Source organism: Homalodisca vitripennis, chromosome 4 (genome assembly GCF_021130785.1).
Source record: "Homalodisca vitripennis isolate AUS2020 chromosome 4, UT_GWSS_2.1, whole genome shotgun sequence".
Taxonomy (NCBI): Eukaryota; Metazoa; Arthropoda; class Insecta; order Hemiptera; family Cicadellidae; genus Homalodisca; species Homalodisca vitripennis.
The window spans coordinates 109,865,492-109,891,304 of NC_060210.1; the positions used below are offsets into that span (position 1 = coordinate 109,865,492).

The 25,813-nt window shown below is 31.4% G+C and overlaps 1 protein-coding gene across 1 annotated transcript in view; it reads left to right on the forward strand.

Moving 5' to 3' along the window:
- Positions 1 to 25,813, forward strand: part of LOC124359950 (coiled-coil domain-containing protein AGAP005037) — a 560,570-nt gene that overhangs the window by 364,319 nt on the left and 170,438 nt on the right. The window contains 2 exon segments of the mRNA XM_046813142.1: positions 8,575 to 8,773; positions 17,779 to 17,959. Coding sequence (XP_046669098.1) covers positions 8,575 to 8,773; positions 17,779 to 17,959 — 380 coding nt within the window.

Here is a 25,813-nt window from a genome sequence, read left to right on the forward strand (position 1 = left end):
TTGAATTTCTAAGTACTGTACTTCAGTTAACTAATTGTTCCGAATTACATTAGAAATAAAGTTTTGTAATTTTGTTTTAATGAAAGTTTTGAAATTTAACAGTAGTGCATAAACACAGCAATTACGTAATATCCAAAATCCTTCAGTAATAGTAACCATGAAGAAAACAACCCAACTGATTTTGATTGTTGTGTCATTCATTTCACCTCTCAATGTGCACTCATTGCAAATCTTGGAGATTAGCACTTAAAAATATTTCTAAAAATGCAGTTGTTATATGTCTTCATAGTGCATAAGAGAAAATTATGTACATAAAGAAAATAAAAATAAATAGCTTTGAGGAAAGTTTGAATATCCTGAAAATCTTTTGAAAATGAAGCATAAAAAGCCAGCAAAACCAATAGACACATAAAAACACAAATTAGTCACTGTTGATTTCTTATCAGGTATTGTATAAAATTTATATTGTTTTATCCATAAGTCCACATATGGCTGTTGGTTGTTTCAAAGAAATCTATTCATGATCCCTTAAACAGCAGAGTGATGTAAAACAATTTACGAAGAACTATAGACTCAAGAACTGAAATATTAAATTCTACATGAAGGAGTCTTGATTATAAGCAAATTTTTAGCCTACATTTTGAGACAAGGCTGTTTTTACAGTTAAAATTACTTATCTGGAAACTGCCCTGGTATCTAAAAATTGCCTTCCTCTTGTTAGTCCTTAACTGGAATGTGAACAAATCAGATGGTTCTCCCCTTTAAATTTGTTCAAAATGATACAACAATTCAATGATCTAACCCTCTTATTTTCTATGTATGCGTGTAGAAAAGTATTTAATATATTAATTGGAGATATAACATTAAATGTATTATTTGATGTAGTGGAAAATAAACGCAATATTATATTTATGTTATAAATGCAATATTCATAAATTCTGCCCACGTTGTTATTTTAATTGATTAAAAAATTTTTTTCCCCTCAAATGCTATACAGATATCCATATCCAAATGCCATATCAATTTTAAAATAGTTATCAGCTATTTTCTATGGGTTCAGATAAAGTTTTACATTTTTAAGAGAGCTTCTTACTGTTTAGAAAATGTTAATAAATAGGTTGATTGAAAATTCTACTCAAGTATAAACAATAGATAAAATCATAATTTATTACGCATAATAGGCCTTAATTGTTTTTATCCTTCTTTCGTCTAGTTCATAAAACATACATTATTCTTATTCAGTTGTTAAATTTACTAGTGGTTGGCCGAATATCAGTTGTCAAACAAAACAAAATAAAAACTGTATAAGTCTTGCTTGTAAGGATTAGCTTATAATAATAGTTTTTTAAATATATTTCATTATAAAGGCACTGCTTTTATGATGCATATTCACAATGTAATTAACACGTTTATTATTGGTGTAGAAATAGATTAGAAGACACTAAATACTGTAGTGTATGCACTTTAAATCTTAGAAATGTGTTATACAATAAATATATTTAATGAAGATAGGTGTCATATAAACTAAATAACTCTTCAGATAAAATGTTTGGTATATCTAGATTCTTGCTCCTCATTTACTTAAATATGTCTGAATAATTTGTGAGCTAATTTTGACCTTAAGTAGGATCTTTTTTGTTTTATACACCTCACTAAGGTACTAAAAATACCAAGTAGTAACTTATAGGAAAGTTTGAACCAGAATACTTTAATTCCATAAATTTCTCTATAGAAGCGATATATGCCACGTCACTAATGGTACTGAGGTGTGAGGTTAGCAAGCAGGTTCACAGTCAGGGCAATAATTATTGATGGTTTGAAATAATACTAGTGCCTGATTTTATGCAATTAAACATTAACAGTTTGTGTAAGTCTGTTCCCCTTGTTTAGTCGAGTGTCTGCCTTTGTAATTATTAAATAAAAAAATCTACAATAAAAGTCCAATAGATTTAAATTTAAAATTAACTTTATTTGTGAAGCATTTTACATGCTCTTAAACTATTTATTTTTCCTTGCAGTCTGTACGTGAGATTAATAATATTTCCACCCTTCTAGAAATTATAACATATAACATACCAAAGAGAAATCTTTACTATAGAATACAGTATTGTCATTGACATTTCTAGTGAGATTATAAATTCACGCTTTATTATTTATAAAAACAATTTCCTTAAGTAATAGTTTATTTAAAAAATATGTAATTCTTGGAAATTATATACATTTTGTAAAAATTACAATTTTATCCTCAGCCATTTTAAACTTTGGAGTTACCATGGTTTGGTTTCTATTTTTTTAATAATTTCAATGATCTAAAAGAGCTGTTACTAGGGCATATAAAAAAACCCCAATAAGTAATCTAGTGAATTTAACCCTCTTCAGTTTTGAAGTTCACTGAATTAATATCTTTAATACCAAATAATAATTATGTGTCTCCATAATAAATCCAGCGGTATATTCTTTACTTGTCATATAAGAACAATTAATTGCCAAAATATCATATTATAGCCCTTTGCCAAATATAGCAGCACACATATGATGTCAACATAACCGCTAACAGCTAGAAGATTTTACACAATGCATTGCAGTTATATACATTTTTACACAAGTTATCTATCTGTACATAAAATTTATTGTTCTTCATATTTCATTCTCTGTATCACATTATTTGTTTACTGTACTACTTGCGTGGTCAGAATAATCCTACAGTCTATATCAATGTTTCAGTAACGCACAAAGAGAGTTGTTCCCCTTTCAGGTGCTGCAGGAAATTCGTTTCTAAAGTGATGTCAAGTTCAATCGTAGTGCCCAGATTGTAGTTAATGACCATGTATGTATTGAATGCTAATGTGCATGGAGCAATGAACACCTGACAGACAGGCCAACATTGCTCTGAGAGGTAGTGGTTGTAGTGGGTATGTTCTAAGTGGTGCTATGTTAGAATATGGTTTAATGTAACCTTCACAAAAAGATGTCAGTGTATTTTGGGCATTGTATTTTATTTTATTATGTCTTAATAACGAAAACCTGTTATCCACAATTGTACTTCACACAGCACATGGTGTTTAAAATTGGAACAGGATTTTATACATTGCAATTCCTTTACAAGAAGGATAAAGATGAATGAGAAATTTCCAAAATACTACATAAATTCCCTAGAAACAATCGTCTTCACAAAATGAAAACCATTGAAAATATTTTTTAATACTTTCAGTTAGTAATTGTACAGTTATAAGTATATTTCTTATCGTACAAACTATTCATAACCCTTACATATGTACGCTTTTTAATGCATATTTCTCATTTCACTTTTGGTTTTGACATATTTACTTTATTTTGGCTGTAATTATTCACCTGATACATTGTTTTTTTATAACTTCTTTCTCTAAAACTGTATAGTAACTCCAATATTTCCTGCAGAGCCTAGCCTGCAGGATATTTTTTTGTAAATTGAATGGAAAATTATACTTTTTATCATTAATTAGGTAATATTAAAATAATGAAATAAAATATTTAAGATTATAGTTTTTGGTGCAATAATTATACTATAATTTTGTTATTTAATCAACTGTTGAAACAATTCAAATTTTCCTGCATGAGGCATCATATTTCAGTTTTCCATGGATTAGGACTATTTGAGCTAATATATTAACCTACTGTCCAGTATGCTTTTGGTCATATTATGTAAAGCTAATTTACAGTTAATTATATATCCAGTACATCAAAGTTTATACACATCCCTGGTTTTTTTTTGCCATCACTTCAAACAGTCACCAATATCAAGTAAAACTCTGCTCCCTGTATTAATATTGAGTTAACCGAAAGATTCGAAAATGTCTTATTCCAACATTTTGGAATTAGCGGTTTGTTGGTTATGTCATGTAAAGTGAAAGTTAATAGTAAGTCTAGTATTGATGAAAAAACTAATTAAAAAGCCAGTTTCAGACTCTATGTTTTAATTTCCTAGGAAAGGCTTAACTGTGAACAATAACTCCTCCCCACTACAGTACCTAGAATAGGCGCTTGCAAGGACCAGATGCCTCAATATTTGCCTCTGCACCTGTATCAAATCATCATCACCTTGGTTGTCACTCAAAAGTTTATACAACCAGTTAGTTGTCTGTGATAATTGGATCTCATCATTAGTCTGACTTAACTCATTATAATTTCCTTGACACATAATAAAATCCTGTTTCCTTCATATTATATTATTTCACATCCAAACTTGTCTCTAATTTTTGTTATGCTTAATCACATTGTATTTGTCATCATAATTTATTGTATATCTTACTTTTATATCTTGCTCACAGTTGCATAATGAAAGTAATATTTTTATCTATTTTAGCCATATGTTAACATCTTTTTTAGTTAATGTATTTTACAAAATTTAATTTAATTTTGTATGTCACATACAAATTTGTTTTGTTTTACTAATATTCTACTAAATGAAATAAAAAGGTCGATATTCATTTAAATGGAAGGTTTTTTCCTTCAAGCCCAATTTTTAAATGAGCCGCATTAAACTAACAATTGTAAGATCTATTTTCTTCTTCCGTAGCTTCAACACAATCTTTAATAAGCTCATTTTTAGATATGAATCCACATATTGAAGATGTACAATTGATTTATAAATATTGGTCGAGTGATTGTTCTGATACTTTCACATAGAAATTTTTCACCCTGTCAAAAGAACAGCTCACGTCAATAACTAAGTTCATTCATATCAGTGTACTGTATATAAAATTCATCTAGACACATAAACTTATGATATGGAAGTGAAATTATTAAATGCTATTTGGCACAAATATTTTAATCGTAGTAACTGTATTTAATTTAAATGTTATTAACAACTTTTATGATTAAACTTTGTTTTGACATTGTTCAATTATAGTGATGTGAATGTGTGTTATCAGTACATGTTTTGAAATTGACAAGCAAGATTATATTATGTACAAATATTATTAAATATCTAGGTTTTAAAGTGTTTGTGCTTTCAGGAATACTCACAAGTTAAAACAAAAGAATTACCCAACAAAAAATGTGTTTAAGGTGTTACTAGAATAAGACAAATGTTTATCCAATATAGTTGTTGTTTTAGTACTTAAGTGCTTGCACTAGTAAAAATAGTTTTTGTTGTCTGATATCATATCTTGCTTTTCAATTTCTTTGATCTATGTCAATAATTATGTTGTGTTGCTTATTGTGTTGTTTTCTAGACTCTCTTCTATGACACATCAAGTGAAGGTTAAAGTTTAGAACAAGTACACAATTTTTAAACAACAATACTGTAAATATTACTGTTGAAATTCCAATAATTTTATTTAAATAATTGAAGTAATTATAAAAGCAATAATTAATAAGGGATTATGAAAATTTTAAATTCAACTTTTGATAATAATAAATAAAATGTAAACTTGCTTTAGAGTACCACCTTGAATGTAAGTGGCTTCATTTCATGTAACATTTTTGTTGCTAGTCAAAATTTAAGCAAAAATAATTCTATTTTTTGTTTTTTAGCTTTTAAATAAAAAATAAAGTTAATGATTCTTTTCTATCTATATCATCAAGATAATACTTTAATAAATTAAAGTACATGGTTTTAATACAGTTTATTTAGAATTGTAGAAATATTTCAGTTTCTGAATTATTTATTATTTATACATTTTGAAAGAAGAAAGAGTTACGTAACATTATGTTTTAAGTGATATATATAATTTATAAATACAGTTTGAATAGTTAGTGTTTTTTATTTATAAACAACATTATCTATTACATGAAAACTAAGCTAAAGAACTATATATTACTTTACTTATAGAGTAGTACCCAACCATAATTATTTATTTTGCTAGAAGAGTGCAACCCACCCTACCTCTCTCTCGCTTTGTCATGCTTGTTTATGTTCCTCATCTACAATGAGATTGTGCCTGTAAATGCCACTTAAACATAAATAGTACTGCGATTAAAATAAAGATGTAAAATTTAATCAATTATTGTTAAAACCAGTGTCCTACTTAAGTAATCTTTTTAAATCCTCCTGCTTGACCTTAGATGGGAATCATTGTAGGCTCATTCATCATCATCATCAATGTATCATTTAAAGTGTTTGTACTATTTTTAATTTATGAGCTGTTTGAGCACATCTTTTTATTGTCTATTAACATAGATTTGTCAGAATTGGTTTATAATCAAACAGTTAACTGTGTATAAATGTATGGTTTTTTAGTAGGATTAATTATAACATCATTATTTATCAAAGGTACAAATGAATGTACAGTAATTTAAGTTTACATAATTTGCTTGAAGTGATCTGTTAATGTTATTCTCTACTATGTGTAAGGTGTAATGTCGTTTATTTTTCAAATAGTTGTGTTATTTATCAGCCATGACTCATTATCAATTGTATAAACAGTTATTGAAAACAAACAATTAATCCTTGTATTTCCTTTTTACACTTTGCAAGGAATGGTAATATCTTATGTTTGATTCATCTGTGTTTATTTTAAATTAAAAATTTCAAAGTAATATGGAAAATGAAAAAAAAAAAAAAACTAGTGTGATAAACCAACTACATTTCAATCATTATAACTTTATTTCCATTCAAAAATTTAAAAATATATAAGGGTACAAAAATCCATTAATTATTCTAGAAATCTAAAAATTTAATTTAATATCTTAAATTTAGAAGGTTGTGAATACACAAGCATGTGTACACTATTTTAAGCTTGGTTGTTCAAACATCCTACAGGCATAATCATAACATTTTCCTGTATAGGGAATCCTACACTAGAGCAAGTCTCTTAGTTACATTATACTAAAACTTTTAATTACATGTTATACTGCATTAATTTAGTATTTTGAAAAAAATAACTGCTAAATGAACTATAAATATCCATTGACAAATCGGTTTTTGAGCCGAAAACCACTCTCTCATTATGAATAATATAAATGAAATTTACAAGTGCGGTAGGCAGCCACAGTATACAGGTATAGGCCTAAGAGGTTGGAGATGCCATACCATTGCTTAACTTTCTTCTGTGTTATAAGTATTATTCAATATATAAACTATGTTCGTTTGGTCAAGTTGTACATTGAGTGATTATTGTAGAGATTATTTTAAAAGAACAAGTGGAAAACTTAAAATAATATTATATAAACCAAAACTCAAATATAAAGGAATTAATAGATTTTTTAAACTATGAAGTTCCTTAAGAGGGTGTATAAAATTTATTGTACATTCAAAGTCTATTGTCTTTCTTTTAAAACTCCAAACTAAATGCACAAAATATTTGTCAGGATTTCTCTCAGTTTATTCCTGATCAATGCGGTTTTACATTTAAACAACCAACCTTCAAGATTAATTTAACTTTGTTTACATTGATCATACGTTATCTACTTGATTAATAAAAATTTTAAATTATTAGACAAAATACCTTAGTTAACCATAGTTCTTTAAATCACTAATCTAAATAAGTTATTAGGCATTATTTTCTAAGGTTATGAACTAAAACCATTGTTATCCTCTGTTGAAAGTAGTTTTGAACCGTACCTGTGGTAGTCATTTCACTCTTTAGAGATGGTCCACTTTAGAACCTAGTGTAAGAGTGTATATTTTAAATTCTAAAAAGTATAAATGTAAAGTAATATGTATAATGTAGTACATAATTAATGAAAATTGCTTCAAAAATATATTAAATTAAGGGAATGTGACTAGCAAGTGCACAATTCATAAAAAATCTGGGATACTAGTTCATTCCAAATTTTGTGCAGGTTTTAAATAAGCAGCCTGGTTTGTTGTAATAATCAAAGTGAATTAATGCATAAAAGTCATGAACCTAGAACGTCTTATATATGTGTGACAGTAACAAGACATATAATAACAATTACTTCTATAAATGTGAAGATAAAAATAGGAATAGTAATGTCATTAAATAAAGTATTTAGTTTTTAAATGTAATTATTTATGACATGAAAAAATACATAAAGTGAGGAATAGTACACGTTTCCTTCTAGTAAAATATATAATGATATAAATAAGAAATAAATAAATTGTATTACTATGGTAAATATGCAAGTATAAGGTAGTGAAACTTGCAGATAAACTAAATATCACCCTTTATAAACTATTCGATGTAGTTTGAAATAATGAGTTTTTAATAACATAAAAGAAATTTTTAGCTACTATGGGTTTCATGTAATTATTGATATTTATAAACATATATACCTAATATCAGCTTATACAGTATGATTATATGGAGCATGAATTATATTGTTTTATATTATACACTATAACAAATTTCAGAGTATTAGGGAAAATATTACAAATCCAATATATGCCAATACAAAACGATTAGAATGCTTTTAATTTTCCAGTAAAATAAATACAAAGAATGTTCATCTTATTAGTCTCATTCAGATTACCTTGATCCTGTTAAGTAAAACACATATCATTGATTATTAAAAAGAAAACCAAATTAACTTAACGCCCGTTACCATGAATTCATGTCTTAGGTACCTTTTTCCTAAACACAATTAAATATACAAAAATTAAAAATGTCTGACTTTATCTGTTATTTACAGGACTGGTGTTCCTCCAATACCGTAGTGAAACTAAACGAGCACTGCTGCCCAATGAAATTACTTCCATCGACACAGTCAAGGCGTTGTTTGTGAGATCCTTCCCAAAACAGCTGACGATGGAATATCTGGACTCTCCTCTGGTTAAGATTTACATCCATGACTCTTCCAAAGACATGTTTTATGAACTTGAAGATCTTAGGTAGGCTGACATTCAAGGGTACTATTTTATAAGCAGTAAGTTGATCTGTTTAAGCAAAAACAGTACAGATACAAGACATTGACAGCATAAAGGGGTGAAGTTCACATAGCTTATACTTACTGTAAAGTATCGAAAAAACCTAATTGTGGCGGTTAATCGCAGCGATTTGTACATTTTTTAAAGAATGCAGGTTAAAGAGGGAAATATGACCCTCGCCCATTCTAAAGCAAAAATAGATATCACAGCAAAAATAGTGACAGTAAGAGATAAGAACTTTTGTGAGTAGCTACATTGATAGAAATCTGAAATAGTGGGTGAAACAGGAACATGCAAAGGTAATGTTCTTGTTGATTTGTGGTTGTTCCTGATCAAGATGAGCAGTCTAGAAAACTTGAGTGTCATTATTGTTTGTTATGCCTAAGTAATATTATTGATAGGGAAAAGATATAATGTATATACCAATAGATTTTGTGTTTAAGAGTATATAATAATATTAAAAGGAATGCATGAATTAGTTTTTTAGCTAGTTTAGTTGATTAAGTATAACAGCTGTTAGTTGTTCATTGACCATACACTTGGTTAGGGAACACAACTGCTTTGTGTTATATGGATCACTGAACCTAACTGGCAGGCGGATGGATTATTGTGTAGCCAGCCACTGAGTCGGTTAATCCTCACTAATTAAAATTCCAGGAACTAATTCCTATACTTTTGGAATGAATTATGATATAATACACTGAGAAGTATTTAATATTTATATATCCATGTATGTCATAGATGATTTTTATATCTTATTTTAAAATATATGATCTGAATGTATAGTTAAGAAGAGTAATTGAGAAGGTTTCTCTCTACATTTGGATAATTACATGAAAAATGAATGATTGAACATTTATAATATAGATCCATCACCAGCAGATTACATACACTAATCCCTAGTGTATTACAAAAATATTAATTTTTAATTATATAAGAAAATACATTATTTTAATAATAAAAATGTAATATACAGGTGGGCATTTAATTAATATATATATATATATATATATATATATATATATATATATATATGTTATTTCGAAATCAATTCTTTATTCAACAATATAAATAAGTGTTCTATTTTGGTAACCGAAAGCTTGGACAGAATTTAGGAAACTAGCTAAGTGTGGGGAGGGACAAAAGGGAACCCAACATTGCTCATCTGCTCTATACTGTACAGACTTTTTTTAATGCTATAAACTCATGAGGAAGTCAAGATGGTAATCTCACCTCTCACATTAAAAATAGTATTACCTATTTGAAATACATTCTATCAAAAAGTATTAATTATTGGATAGATCATGTGTATGTTGTTTTTAGGATAAAGGTGCAGAGGGTAGGGTATGTAGGATAGGCAGAGGGTATGTTTGCACAGTGTATAAACCATGAAAAGTGAGTTAAGGTTAGTTGTCAATCACCTTTATTTCACTCTGTGTTTGTTGAACAGGTGGTCCAAATCTACTCAGTTTGTTATTTATCTTGGGAATACTAACATTGATATGATGGTATATCACTGTTATTATAGGCTAAATAAATCTGCAGATTTCAGAACGTAAAATTTATTAAAAAGTGAAAAAGATATAGTTATCTAAAATACATCATGTAGAGGTTTTAAAAGTTTGATAGTTGGTGCTCAGTAAGTATGATTGGAGATGGTACCTAAAATTTGTAACCAAACAATGTGAACAACATTGAACAAGCCATTAGCATGAATTTAATTATTAAACGTCAATAGAAGAAATATTTGTAATGATTTCTGAATGTGAGGAAGATTTTAATTTCAGTTTAAGTTTAAAGCTGAAAGATGTTTATTATCTTTTGCCCAAATGGGATGCAAAGATGTTTTACAATTTTACAGAATTAAGAAGCAAAGTGGATTGTTGAATGAATTTATTTTTAACCCTAGAGCTGGTATGAAACGAATTTTCGTCGCCAAAGGCCCGTCCGATTTGGCAACGACGAATATTCGTCGCCAAAGTAGACATGTACAGTTATTGAAATTTTAGGCAATTAAGGTCATATAAATGATTTTTATTTGATATATTCTGGAAGAGCAATAACTATAGTACCGATTTACTATTCTTACTTCGATTATTGTCTTCTTTGTTTACCGTAAAACATAGTTTTTTTTGGACAGCTGACGTGAACGTAGTACGGGTCAACCACATTGTTGTGAAACTGTAAACAAGTGCCGGGTTTTGTGTTTGATTTTACGAATCCAATAATATTTGGTGTTTTTATTATTGTTTTTTTAGCTTTCTTAGGTTATAGTTTTAGTTGTTCAGTATGGGTGAAAACTTTAGAGACCGATCAAATGATCTTAGAGAGCTCGCAGGGCGGGATCTAGTGACACTGAGTGAAAAATGAAACTTTGTATATATTGTACATATGTAAATAAGGTAAGAATTTATTATTTTATTTTATTTTTGTTTTAACTGTGATACTTATATAAGTATAAATGCAGTCAAGAGATTATGTTTACCCACAAACAATAATATTTATTGAGAAATGTACGCATTTTTGAAAATAAATAAATATGGGTGCTTTTTCATACAAAGCCCTGTAACACATATGTTTTGAGGTAAAAGTTACAATAATTATATATTTTTGGAATCAGGACAAAATTTCGAATAAGTTATACATTTACGGTTTTGATGTAAAGCTTATTGCTAAGCAGTTACACAACGGAATATTTACAAAAAAAGTTTTCCAAAAAACATTTTTCTTACATTTTGTAAAAAAAATAAAAGTACGTTTCCATGGAAACAATAAGATATTGTTATTATAATGCTCTCCATATTAACCCTTTGGATGCCAAGCAAATTTCAAGATTCGTTTTGAGTAATGCCATGCATGTGAGCTGTGGGTGTTTCCTGAGTGCCAGTGGTAAATGGCCTATAACAGCCAAGTGTGCCAAGCACAAAACAGCTATTTTGTTATGTTAGACTAAAAATTGTATAACTCCTATCCTAATACTGATAAATGGACAATTTTTGTTTTGTTTTGTAGGTTATGAAATATACTGTTATGTAATAACAAAGTTTTATGATAATATCCAAAAATATAATAAGAAAACTTAAAAAAAAAATAAAAAAAAATTTATTTTATTTTTTTTTTTAATTAGAAAACTTATATTATTTTACTATTTATGTAAACATATGTTACATTTTACATTCGTATGTATAATTATGAACCAATATAGAAAATTTCAGAAAGAAATATTGAGAAATAAAAGTTTTATAAGATTTTTAATAAAACTTTACATTTGGACTAAAATGCTAAAATATTGACAATGTAATGTAAGGGCATGTTATTGTAAGGACTTTTCTAAACAAAACTATATTTATTAAACTAGCATTGAGATGGTTGAAAAACATTGGTTAGGACCCTAATGCATGTTCACAAAAAATAAAAGCATGACAAATAGCCTATTTTTTTTATATTATTTGCTTTTACTCACCCTCAGTTATTGAAAGGCAGAAAAAGTCCAATCTTCAATCACTCACTATTTTTTAGTGCCTATAGTCTACAGCATAGGCCTATTGAAAAATGTTACTAAGTCTATAAAAAACTATGCAAAGAAATGTCTCTATATAAAATATATACATTGTTACATAAACGTTCAGTCTATTTACACTCGTGGCGGGGGGGAAACAGTCAAGGTGGCAACCCCGGGTGCACTTGACACATACTGTCCTGGACCTTATACTATAACAAGTTATATATATCAATTTGTTAAGTAACTCTTCCCCTTTCGTTTGATGTATCTATTATGAAGATTCGCTTACTATATGATTTAAAAAAATAATATAATCGCAAAGCCGAAAATATCGGCCCGCGGCACACTTCGGTTAAACGTAATGGGCCGAAAATATCGGCTCTCGGCACGCTTTGGTTAAATATAGTGAGCCGATAATATCGGCCCTTGGCACCCAAAGGGTTAATAGTTGTGAATACATTGACATATAATAGTTTATATTTGGACTAACAGTTATGAAATGTGATACATTATAAGAAACGTCTGCGAGGCTGTTAAAATAGAGCCGCCAGTACAGAGTGACACCATTGCCAGTTCTAGGGTTAAGAATGTTACTGAGAATGAAGTTAAAGATGCTATGAATGTAATAAAATAAAAAGCTTTTGGCAGTGATGGTATTTCGATTAAAAACAACAAAATCTGTTAACTCCTTTTCAATTGAAGCCACATATCTCTTATGAACAAGTTTCTAAGAATTAAGTTGTTCCTAATTCATGGTTAATACAGTATGACCACTACCAATATTTACTACTCCAAATGCTGCCGAACATTTGAGACCTATTCTCATCTTACCTAAGATCTTACGGAAAGTAGTGTTACATCAGATTATGAATTACATAAACAGTACTAAAATATTTTCAATATTACAATTAGCTTTTAAAAACAGCCTGTACTGCTCTTACTAAAATATTTAGTGAGATTTTTAATCCATAATCATAAGGATTAAAGTATAGTTTGCTAATCGTATTAAATTATTCCAATGGTTTTGACTACATGCATCAAAGTGATGTTGTTTTAATGCATGAAATGTTGTTGGCTTGAATACGCTATCAAGAATTCATTGATGATGATTTATTCTGTTGGATAAAATCTTACTTGAATACAGTTTATCAGACTGGGAAGTGAAACCTGGTCAGTTTATTATGAAAAGAGGTGTCCCTCAAGGTCACTGCCGATTTTCTTGTTTGTTTTGTGGAGTAATACTGTTAATTGTTAATTTGTATGTAGAGGAGAGAGAGAGAGAGAGAGAGAGAGAGAGAGAAACTTTATTTTACAATTATCAAAATTGAAAATGGTGTCATACAATACAAATTGGGTAGTTTAATACAGATATTTCATGGAAAGTTGTTTGGCCAGTCCATATACTCTGCTATACTGTAAAAAGGTCTTTGAAGAAGCCAATCCTGAAGATGTGCTCTGAAACTCCTTGATTCAGTTGTCTTGATTTCAGCAGGCAGTCTATTGTAAAATTTAGCACCAGCGTATGTAGGCTTCTTTTCAAATCTTCCAGTCCTGTGAGCAAGCAGATTGAAGTCATTTGCATGCCTAGTACCATAAGAATGGAAGTGTCCATTCCGTACAAGGCCTTTTGAATTAGCTAGGCAGATAGTTTCCAATAGATAAATACCCACTACAGTTAATATGTTACCCTTGAAGGTGTCTCTGCAGCTTTCCCTTTTTTCTAGACCATGCAGCAACCTCACAGCCTGCTTCTGCATTATCAGCACTCGCTCAAGGTGGCTGTGTGACGAGGCTCCCCAAAGCACGATGCCATACCTTAAGTGTCCCTCAAAGAGTGCATGATAGCTAGTCTTGGCTGCCTGAGGTGAGGTTATAGTCAACATCCGTCTCAAGACAAAAAGTGAGCTGCTCAGCTTGCTGCATAATTGGTCAATATGATTTGCCCAGGAAATATGGTTGTCCAGTATGACTCCTAGATGCTTAGTTGACTTAGCACATTGTAAATTAGGAAGAGCGTGAATGTCATCTCTCTTGCTTCCAAAGTTTATTTGTACACTTTAGCTTTCATTTAGAGCAAGATCATTGGAGCTACAATAGTCAAGAGCCATGTTGAAGGCTATGTATGTCTGCACTTCAAGATCCTCCACAACCCTTGATGAAGTCACAAGGACAGAGTCGTCAGCATACATCACGATTCGACAGTATTGTTCTGTAAAATAAGGGAGGTCAAAACGGAAAAGTATGAACATCACCGGGCCCAGGACAGACCCCTGCGGTACTCCTCTGGTAATGGGAAGTTTGGTAGATCTTACTGTAGATGTTGCTCCATTCCTAGATTCCTTCAATTCCACCAGCTGTTCACGACCCTCCAGATAACTTCTGAACCAATTCCATGCCGTTCCTTCAAAGCCGAGATGTCCAAGTTTATCTAAAATAAGCTTGTGGCTAAGACAATCAAATGCCTTACTCATATCTAGATGGATGCTTATGACATTATCTCCTTCTTCAAGTTTCTCTAAGATCAATTCAACAAGATCCACCAAAGCAGTTGAGGTTGATCTATTTCAAAGAAAACCATGTTGACTTGATAAATCAATGTTGTTTATCCTCAGATGTTCGAAAATTCTTACAAGAACAACCTTCTCTATTATTTTTGCAAAGGTTGATATTAGCGATATCGGTCTGTAGTTCCCCATGTCATCCATTTTTCCTTTTTTGTGCAAGGGTATGACCTTTGCAGTTTTCAGCTTACTTGGGAAACAACCCTCACTCAAACTGAGGTTTACTATGTGAAGTAAGGGTGGAAGTAACTCCTCCATGCAGTATTTAATCATCATAGAAGAGTACTCATCTAGACCAGCAGAGGGTTTGGATTTCATATTTGATATTATTGTTTTCAATTCTCTTTCAGAGGTAGGATATAACACATTTAGAGGTATCCTTACATTCAGAAGAAATATTTTTCTTACTGCAGGTTTTTCCAGAAGATTAATTTTTAGTGTTTCATCTGCCATAGAAGTAAAAAATGTATTAAATCTGTTAGCAATTTCTGTATTGTCCTCAATTTTTGAATTGGAAATCATGATATGGTCTAAGTATGAGGTATTGGAGGCTTTCCTTTTCCTTTCACTGTTTACCAGTGTCCAGAGAGCTTTGTTTTTATTAACAGATCTGTCAAGATAGTCTGTACTTGCTTGTTGTCTTAAAGACTTTAGTTTCAAGTCATAAGTTTTTTTAAGGTGATTTGCCCTCATCTTATCTTCTTCTATACCATGAAACAAGTACCTGTCCTGGGCCTGCAGAAATTGCTCTTTCAGATTTCTTGCTTCAGTATCATACTTGTGTTTTACTGAAGAGACAGGTCTTTCACGAGACTTTCTCAAGGGGCATGCTTTGTTAAGGGATGCTGTCAATATATAAAGAAAGACATCATAAGCTTCTTCTGTCAGGGCTGTCTCAAAAACCTGTGTCCAGTCTTGAGTAGCAAGAAGCATTTTCAGAATCCCCAAACTCTTATCATTGTAGTGCCGACGTGTGGATGAAGTTGGTTTAGTCATGGCCGCTTCAAACTCCAAACTGCAAAGTTGTCCCGTGTGATCCGAAATAGCTGCAGGAATTATCTGAACATTAATATCATCCCTGAAGGCCGCGGATATGCAAACTATATCGATGGAAGAGCTTGTGTCACAGGTAATTCTTGTAGGTGGCAGCAAAATCCTTACAATATCAAAACTAATCAGGAGCTCATTTAGTGTCTTTGAATCACTAGAAGTTTTTAGGCAATCAACATTGAAATCTCCAACAATGAGTTTAAGGCATTGAGCAGGCCATGATTCAAAAATGGATGTAAGTGTCTGGAGAGCAAGATAAAAAGACTCTTTATCCTGCCTGGGAGGTCTATAAACACCCAGCACGTACAGTTGTTCCTTCTTATTAACTTTGATTGCAATTGCAGAGACTTCACATACCAAGGGAATGCTGAAATGTTCGATATCTAGTGCATTTACTTCATTGGAAAGACTGCTATGCTTATAAACAGCGACTCCTCCCTTTGATGTGTTTATCCTGCTAAATGCAGAAACAATTGTGTAGTTCAGAAATCTTGTGTTTAGAATATTCTCATTGCTTTGCCCATGCTCTGTGATTACTAGAATGTCAGGGTGGAGAGAAAAAAGAAGATGATTCAACTTTTCCATTTTATTCCCTACTACTAAAATTGCCAGTACTCAGCTGAATATCTCTTATGAGTCAAGCCAAGTGTCAATGATCATAGATCAGGTGAATTCAGACCTAGAGGGATTCAGATGGTCAGGTATCAATAGACTAATCCTGAATGTTGGTAAGCTCACAGCTCTTCACACAAAACACTTGTCTTGGTGCTGGTCAGCAATGTCTTATCCTCCAGCTATGTTACTCATTCTGCCATGGGTAGACTGAGGAGCTTTTAAAAATTCAAGAAAATTTGCATTTAGATACAGTACCACTAAATTACTCATACAGTCACTGAACTGGCAGTGTGTTTTTCACTGCTATACTGCATTTTCTAAAGAGGTGATACTGAGTGAATACAAAAACTCTAGACTGTGTCATATGGTTTTTCTTCAGTCTTGGGCAATTCAATCATCTCTCAAGAAGGTATTAACATGTTACCAATGGAAACAATGTACATGATGCTTACAAGCTGAGTGGTTCACAAGGTTCTTTCTCTCAAAGAATCAATAGAAGTACCCAAAATGATCTGGAACTCCACTTTCCAATGGAAGTTGGGATAAAGAGTTTTTCATGTTCTGGCCCATTTATATAAAACTGCCACCCTGTATAATCAAAGAGAGCATATTCTCTCCTCAAGTTTTGAAACAAGACTAAAACAATATTGTATTTGACAAGATATCTTAAATACAGACTTCATTATTTGTTTGGCTAAGTCTCTTCAATAGCAAATAAATTTTGATAATTGATACAATTATCAAATTCATTTGAGATTATTCTTGGTTTAGAAATCAAGTCATTGATAATTGATATTTATAATAACATTTTTTTATCTTTTATTTTATTTCTTGTGCAGTTTTGCATATTTCTTCATTATTTAATACTAGCTACATGTTTAGCATAGATCTCTGTCTTAACCTTTAATATCTTTTTTTATAATCATACAATAACAAAAATCTTTCACACTCCTGCATTCACCATCAAACATCCATGGTTTAATTTCTTTTTTAAATGCACATTATTTTTCATTTCTTATCATATGGGTGAAAATGAATTATCTGCATTCATTATGCGACATTTCATATCCATTTTCATATTGTATCCACTTTTATGGTAATGTTAATGAGTTGTCTCATCTAGCTATTACTTTTACAAGTGAATTTTATAATTTGTAGACATTTTATGATATCCTGCCTGTAATTTTAGTTCTATGTCAGGACTAGAGTCATAACCAACTCTAAGCAATGGAATTTTGTAGGTCCCATTTACGGGATATTCGAGATCGTTCGGTGCTGCGGCTGTTTGAGTCAGCCGATGTGGGTGGAGGAGCGATGCCACCGGGGATTGTTCCACCCCAAACATGGGACCAAGACCAGTCCTACTTCAGTGAGCCAGAGTTTGATTCTGAATATCAGCACCAGCACATTCACAAAACAAAGGTCAGTAGCAAGTCCTCCTGTTCTTCAACGTGATCAAAATCAAATAAATGGGTTTTAAAGTAATTTTATTTTTAAATCAGTTTGTGCAAAATAAATGATATAATTTCTTCCCTGCTTAGACAAAACAAGGTGATAATTAACATAAAGAACAATAACGAGAGAACTATACATTACCAGACGAGTCAGTGTTTCTTTCATATTACTTAAGTAATAGAGTGCCTTTATGGTTTTGTGTACTGCAGTTTCTATATGGGCGTAATCAAGCACCATTATATGAATGCAGAGATCTCACCAAATAAGTCTCACTTATCTTTTTTCTCCACCAGATTTTTGTCTTCAATAGGTGCATTGAAACCCTCACCTGGATACTGAGATATTTCTAAACATTAGTGAGGTTGTTGTGTGCAATCCCAATCCCTGCATTTATTCTGCTTTTGTGCAGCCGTATCTGAAGTATCTATAGCAAGTCATCTTCAGCTAGAACATTGTATGTTACCTTACATATACAGTGAAATATATCTATCCAACCACTACCATGTCAATCAGTGTTCATTATCATATTAACTGCGGTGGACGCATCTCTCGACTGCACCGACTGTCCTAAAATAGGTGCACGACGTCTTAGTGAAGGTGTTAACTACATATTTTGCAGGTAGAAATGTATCATAGTTTAATACATTAACTGCGGTGGACGCACCTCTCGACTGCACCGACTGTCTTAAAATGGTGCATGACTCGTGTCTTAGTGAAGGTGTTAACTACGTATTTTGCAGGTAGAAATGTATCATAGTCTAATACATTAACTGCGGTGGACGCACCTCTCGACTGCACCGACTATCTTAAAATGGTGCATGACTCGTGTCTTAGTGAAGGTTTTAATCTAAGAAATCCCCATTTCTTGCACCCCTTTACCCCAATTTTCTTTGTGTTTATTTTACTTTGTCAATATTTGTAATAGTAATTCAGTTTTCAGATAAAAATGCAGTATTGCTATTAGTTTTAAGTAAGACGTATGAAGGCTAATAGGGTAAAACTATAAAATCAGAGACCAAAAATATCTCATAATGGCCACCATGGGGTAACATGAACAATTTTCATTCCATTTTGGTCAGTAGTTTTTGAAATTTCATTAATAGCTTAGTGCTAACTCAGTAACTCACAACATCCATGCAGGACAAGCAAATTCACTCAAGTGTTATTATTTTGTAGGCTTCTACTTATATCTGTGAATTTTTATGTCTTCTGAAGGCCAGCTAATTTAGGGAGAATTACAAATATTCAAGGTGGTTTAAATTTTAATGTGTTTTTATTGGGTGAAGATAATTATTATATGAATGTTTTATTGTAAGTGCATGAGTTTCATATTTTAAGAGTAATTACCTGAAAAGGATTATGACATATTTTGCTAACTCAATGAAAAACCAATGATACCGTCTTAATGTAAATGTGTATGAAAAACCATGTCTATAAATTTAAGTCTTGGAAAAATAACGTGAAATAAACTTAATTTTCTTTCAAAACATTATTGTTTGAGTTATCTGGTTATTAATCATACGGATATCAATACTTTACACTGGTAGGCACAATTCATAGAAGTGAAAAGTAAGGTTACAGCTCTATAAATCCTGTGCCCATACATGTTACATGTTTAGGACTCAGTGTCAAGTAATTTTACCATACTAAGTACATTTTTCTCTCACCTTAATCCTAAAGAACTAACTATATTAAACGATTCTAAAAATTATTTTGTTAAGTGTGGTTCTTTAACTAAAACTTTCTTAAAGTGAAACTCACCTGACCATTAAATAAAAAAAGCAGTAGCACTTACCATGTTTTTAATTTGAATGTAAACTTAATTTTCTTGGTTTACTTAAATTTTCAAAGATATAAAATAAGATTTACCAATCTTTTTTGCACCAATGCAAACATATTGTATTATACAATGGTACAAATTACCAAGATTTTATCTCAGCTCTGTGTTCTAATGTTATTCTTAATGGTATTAATGAAACAAGGTAAATTAGAGTGTTTGTTAGAAGTGGACAGTAGTCCAGGCATTGGGACCTTTAAGTGAGCTTGTTTCGGTTACAACTCCCATGATGTTTTAGCATAGGGATTGACAATCCATGGTATTCTTTGCTGAATTAGATTAAAAACAGACTAAAACACTGCTCATTTCAAAAGTGGTCTTGAAAAACAGTAATGCCAACCTACCATTCTTCAACACTGTGTTGTCACAGTAAGCTCAAAAATAATCTTATATGTAATAGACATTTACTTATTAAGGTGACAGAACATGCATTGTTTCGAGGAATTGCAATGGAAAGTTAAGTATACCAAAGGAGAATGAATCAAGGAACATTTTGGAACATGCCAAAGCTAAGCAACACAACAGAAAAATTACAGTTAAAACATCATGGTTGAGTGTTGTTTTCTTTTGTTTTTCTAAGAAAGTTGGAGCCTCTACACAGATAGTTCCTTGCCTTTTGAGGTCCTATTTTGTTTTCTTGAATTTTGTTTATTGATGTACCTTAGCTGTATTAAAATAAAAAAAGACATGTTCATATTTCTTTAACAAAAAGTTACATTGTTTTATTTTTATTTTCATGTCAATTGTGTCTACAACTAAGGAGCAATGTTTGTGTTTGTGCTTAAGGTATAAATGATGTTTATATAATTTTACTATTGTACATATTTTTAAGAAAATAAATAATTTTTCTATTCTATTCTATTCTATTGTTTTTAGATGAAATAAAACGCAAAACACCAGTAAAGTTAACATTGTATAGAAACAATTAAAACCTACTCACTTCAGCATGAATGAAGCAATGGGATTATTAAATACATCTTGTAATAAGCTTATTCTGTTAAAATCTATTGTAAGATAATTTTATATATTTCCTTAAAGATGGTGTGATAAGTACTTTAAAATTCAGTCACTTTTAAACATGAAAGGATATTACCTGACAAATACATAATTTTAAATCAAATTTTGTTTTGATTAGATTATCATAATGCGAAACAGAAGTAAATCCTCATAACCTATCATTAAGTTGAAGGATAAGTATCCTGTAATTTAGACAATAGACAGTACACAATGGATATCTACTGTTTAATATTCCCATATTATATTATCATCTTCCGTTCTTCCAGTATGAAATAATCCTCAATAACTTATCAGTGATTTTACAGTTTATCGGCTCATCACATATTATACAGCTTTATAAAAATATAATAGCCTAGATACAGTATTTAAAACGTTGGCAAAATAACTGACGACATTCATTAATTAACAAAATAATAGTTCATTAGCCTTATATAAACAAACACTGAGGAAGAAGTTTAACCCAGCTTGTGTCAATGAACTGAGGTTGTGAACGACTATTGAAGACCATCAGACTCATGATTTATGAATCAGGTACACATTGGCCTGCAGAGAATAAAGGGCCCTCTACCGCTCTTGTCAAGTCACGGAAATATTCATGATTCCACGGGGGAGGGGTGAGGGGAGGGTTACAGTCACACTTTGTGGTCAAAACCCCCGTCTTGATTCATCAACCTGACCTCCTCACTCTCTCTATTGTTATTACTTGCATACTTCTTACCTAAAGTTCACATTTTGTAAGCACATTAATTGAAATTTTAATGTGGAAACATTGTCTCGCATTTCCATATTGTTTGTTTGTAGTCTTGAACAATGCATACGATTTTTTTTGGCACACAGACTTAATTTATAAAAACATTTTCTTGAAAAATTTAACGTAATGAGATAAAATAACATAACTGACAAGAGCATTTGTATTACGTAGAATGGTTAAGCAGTCAAGGGCACAGCTATTTCATTGAACTTGTTGGCTTTGTTATCTATTTATTGGGTTTATTGCATTTAAGTATCATCCAATAGAATGTTGAATTAGAAATTTATATTATCATTTACTAGATTACACATATTTGTCATGCTACCTATGTAAATATAACATCATTCTATTATGATTAATTTTACTTAACTTTTTTAAAGAATTTCAAGTATTTTGATGTTGATCTTGATGGTAAAGGGGAAATAATTTTCATTTAATTTAAAATGAAACTGTGTGTTTGGATTTGTAATAGTTTACTTTCTGCCAATAGTTTACTTTCTGCCAATAAGTTATCTTATATGAATTTGATCATATAGTAAAGAAATTGTTACAGTAAACTGGTGCTTGATCTTTTTTTTTGGTAATTCCTTTGATTTTTTCTGGTTCTAAAATGAATAAAATCTCTTGATATATACTAAGCTTTCTAATAGCTTAAAGTATACTTTAGATGTGAGGAAGGACATTCAGTGCTGTCAAGTGTGATTCAAATTAACTACCAAATTATAGCACCTTTAATTAAGGAGTTATTGGTGAACTATTATTAGTAGTCAACTATAAAAAGTTGTATAAGTCTGCATTGAAAGGCACATATATAAGTCTGGCTGTTGTTTACATATTCCGTTGTGTGAAATTTTATGCAAACAGAGACTTCTAAAATGTAAAGACTTGGCAATGTTAAAATTTCTATATTTAAAAACATATCTTTTCAATGCCTTCTTCTGCCATACAAAAATTTGATTTAGTTTTGATTCGGTTGCATCCCACAATACTATAGAGTAGGAGTTGTGCGACTCAAGCAAACAGTGGTAGACCGATTTCATTAGGGCCAAATGTTTTGCCCTCTAAGGCTGCATAAGGCAAAAATGCCCTTTGCTAGCCTAGACTCGATGTTGCAAAACTGCACACTCTAGTCTAAACACTCGTTTAACCTCACCTCCAGAAAGTCGACAGAGTGAGTAACATCAAGTTGATTATCATTGATGAAAAGGATTACATTTTTTTTAATTTGAAAGGCACTTTTGATTGGTTTGAATACAAACAATTTTGGTTTTTCTGAATTCAATTTGTAAATTCATTGGCTTCAAGGGGATCAACATAAAGAGGTCGCTCTATGAGATGACTTACACAATCTCATTTATGTAAATGATAAAAAGCAGATATCCCAAAACTGATGCCTGTGTGACACCATTTGTTATTTGTCTTTTGTTTGATTTGATGAATTCTATTTAAATTTTGAAACATGTTTGATCTCAGTCACCTGGCATCTGCCGCTAAGATAGGAGATCATCCAACTCAAAGCGGTATCAACAACACCAAACGAAATGAGTTTACCAACCAGTATATCAGCATCACCACAATCGAAAACGTTTGCTATAGTCAGCAAAGCACCTACAACTGCTCTCGCCTCCATTACATCGATATTACCATTATAAAGTCAATCAAAGCATGTTTGGTGGATTTTTATTGCCTGAAGCCATACTGCCGCTCACATAGGAGTTTATTTCTCTCCAGATAAGCGGTAAGCTGACCACAGACAACCTTTTCAATTAATTTAGTAACCACAAGCAGAAGGGAGACTGGATAGTAATTATACATTTCTGACTCATCCCCTCTTTTGAAAAATGGCCTGACCTTGGCAATCCCACAGCTATCGTGAAAGAAACCGCTGTGCAATGAGGTGTTTATTAAAACCAGCGGATTCAAGATTTAGTCCTGACGGGCTTCATTGGTTTTTATACTGTTTCCTTCAATGCCTGATGATGTTTTTGGGGTGAGATTACTCAATAATCGGCCCAATGTTTTTTTTTGTGTATTTGAAAAAACTAGTTGAAACCAAATCAAACAAAATTTTTGTTATTTAAAGCAAGATCAGTTTATAGTTTGGTAGCTACATTTTTTTGAAAAGTAATTTAAAATCTCGCTTTTGACTTTTGTATTATCAACCAATTTGCTATTGTTCGTAAATTTAATGTTTTCTCAGGTGAATTTTTACAACCTCTAAGTTCTTTGACTGTACTCTAGCCTTCCTTAGGCTTATCTTCAGCTTCAGAAATTCTATTGATGTACCATACGGCTTTTGTATTTTGTTATACTGGTCTTATAAAGTTGGAGATTCTGTTTATAATTATTTTTATGAAAATTAGTTTTATTATTTTTCCAATTTTCATACAAAAGAATCATGTTGTTTTTCAATTCTAAAAATTTCATCATTTGTTCATTCAATCTTTATTATTTCACAGATCTTAATCATTTTTAAAAAGCAGGATTGATCAAAATTGAGCTGAAATATGTCAATTAAGGTGTCATAAATTGCATTTGGATCAGATTTGTTGTAAAGACCAATCTACTCTACCCAGTCTATACAAGGTGGTATCAGAGTTCCTGAACTAGGTCTGCTAATTTTTGTTTTCTTACCTGGGCTATTATTGGCTGTTATCCCCTTTGAAATAAGCTCCATTTGAGTTGATATAAAGAACCCAGCATTTTTTCCACGACTGGAAAGTGTTAAAAAACAGCTTTTCTGGAAAGCTGTCAAGAACTTTTTTGTACGTCTTCAACACAGTGAAAACGGTGATTTTTATATGCATTTTCATTTTTGGGAAGATAAAAAGTCACAGGGTGCTGAATCTGGCAAATAGGTAGAATGTGGAACACTAGCCATGTTGTTTTTGGCCAAAAGCTGTGTTGTTTTCATGGATGCGTGAGATAGAGCTTTGTTGGGGTGCAGTAGCCATTGGTTTAGTCTTCACACCAATCTTTTTCGACACACATTTTCCCTCAAACATCTTAAAAAAAATCAGAGTTTACTGTAACACCAGGTGGCACGAACTCACTACAAACAATGCCTTTAATGTACAAAAAAACTATGAGTATTGCTTTTGTTGCACTTCTCACTTGTCTTGCTTTTTTCAGTCTTGGTGATTGTGGACTTTTCCACACTGATGACTGCTGTTTTGTTTCTGGATCATAACCATAAATCCAACTTTCATCATCAGTCATCATCCTGGATATGAATGTGGGGTCATTTTCAGATGTCTTTTTGAGATCACTGCACACATTGACACATTGCTGTTTCTGACTACATGTCATTTATTGTCTGACGTTGGTCTTCATGAATGAGGTGCTGAATTTTTCCATCAATATTATCTTTGTTGCTTGTGGAAGGCCGTCCTGAACAATGGTCATCTTCAATTTAAGTTCTGTCAGCCTTGAAGCGAGTGTACCACTCAAAAACCTCAGTGAATGTTCTTCAAAACTTCTTGAACCATTGAAAAAGTTTCTGTTGGTGATTTCTTAAGTTTAAAGCAAAACTTGATGCAAGCCTATTGCTGGTATTTATCAGCTATCACAAAAATGGCTATGTAACGATAACTCAAAACAACAAAGCACAACTTGTAGACATAACCTAACCACTCACAACAACGAAACTCGGCTATTGCGGCAGAGGCTACAAGTGCACCGGCTTGTATAGTTGTGTCCATAAAAAATGATGCATACAGTCCAAGATCTTTCCTGTATCATCTCATACTTTAGCTTAGGTTAGGTTGTTCTATACATCTAGCGCTTTTAGTTTTAAAATTCCTTGCTTTATTTATTGTGAGTTTAGTAACTAGACAGATAGCATAATGATTCGATATAGATATACAAAAGTCAAAAGCGAGATTTTAAATTACTTTTCAAAAAAATGTAGCTACCAAACTATAAACTGATCTTGCTTTAAATAACAAAAATTTTGTTTGATTTGGTTTCAACTAGTTTTTTCAAATACACAAAAAAAAACATTGTTCTATTTCATCACAATTTATAGTTTTTAGGTTGGTAATAAAATTTTCAACGCATGTAGATGAGGTATGGGTTACTCTGCTGTTGTTATTATTGTTGTTTTAAGCCAAAACTTTATATAATTCGTCACCCAAATTCTCCTGAAATATAGGGTTCTGTTATATTAAGATTCATCATCATCATCATCGTCAGACGTTTCCGTTCTCACGGGTCG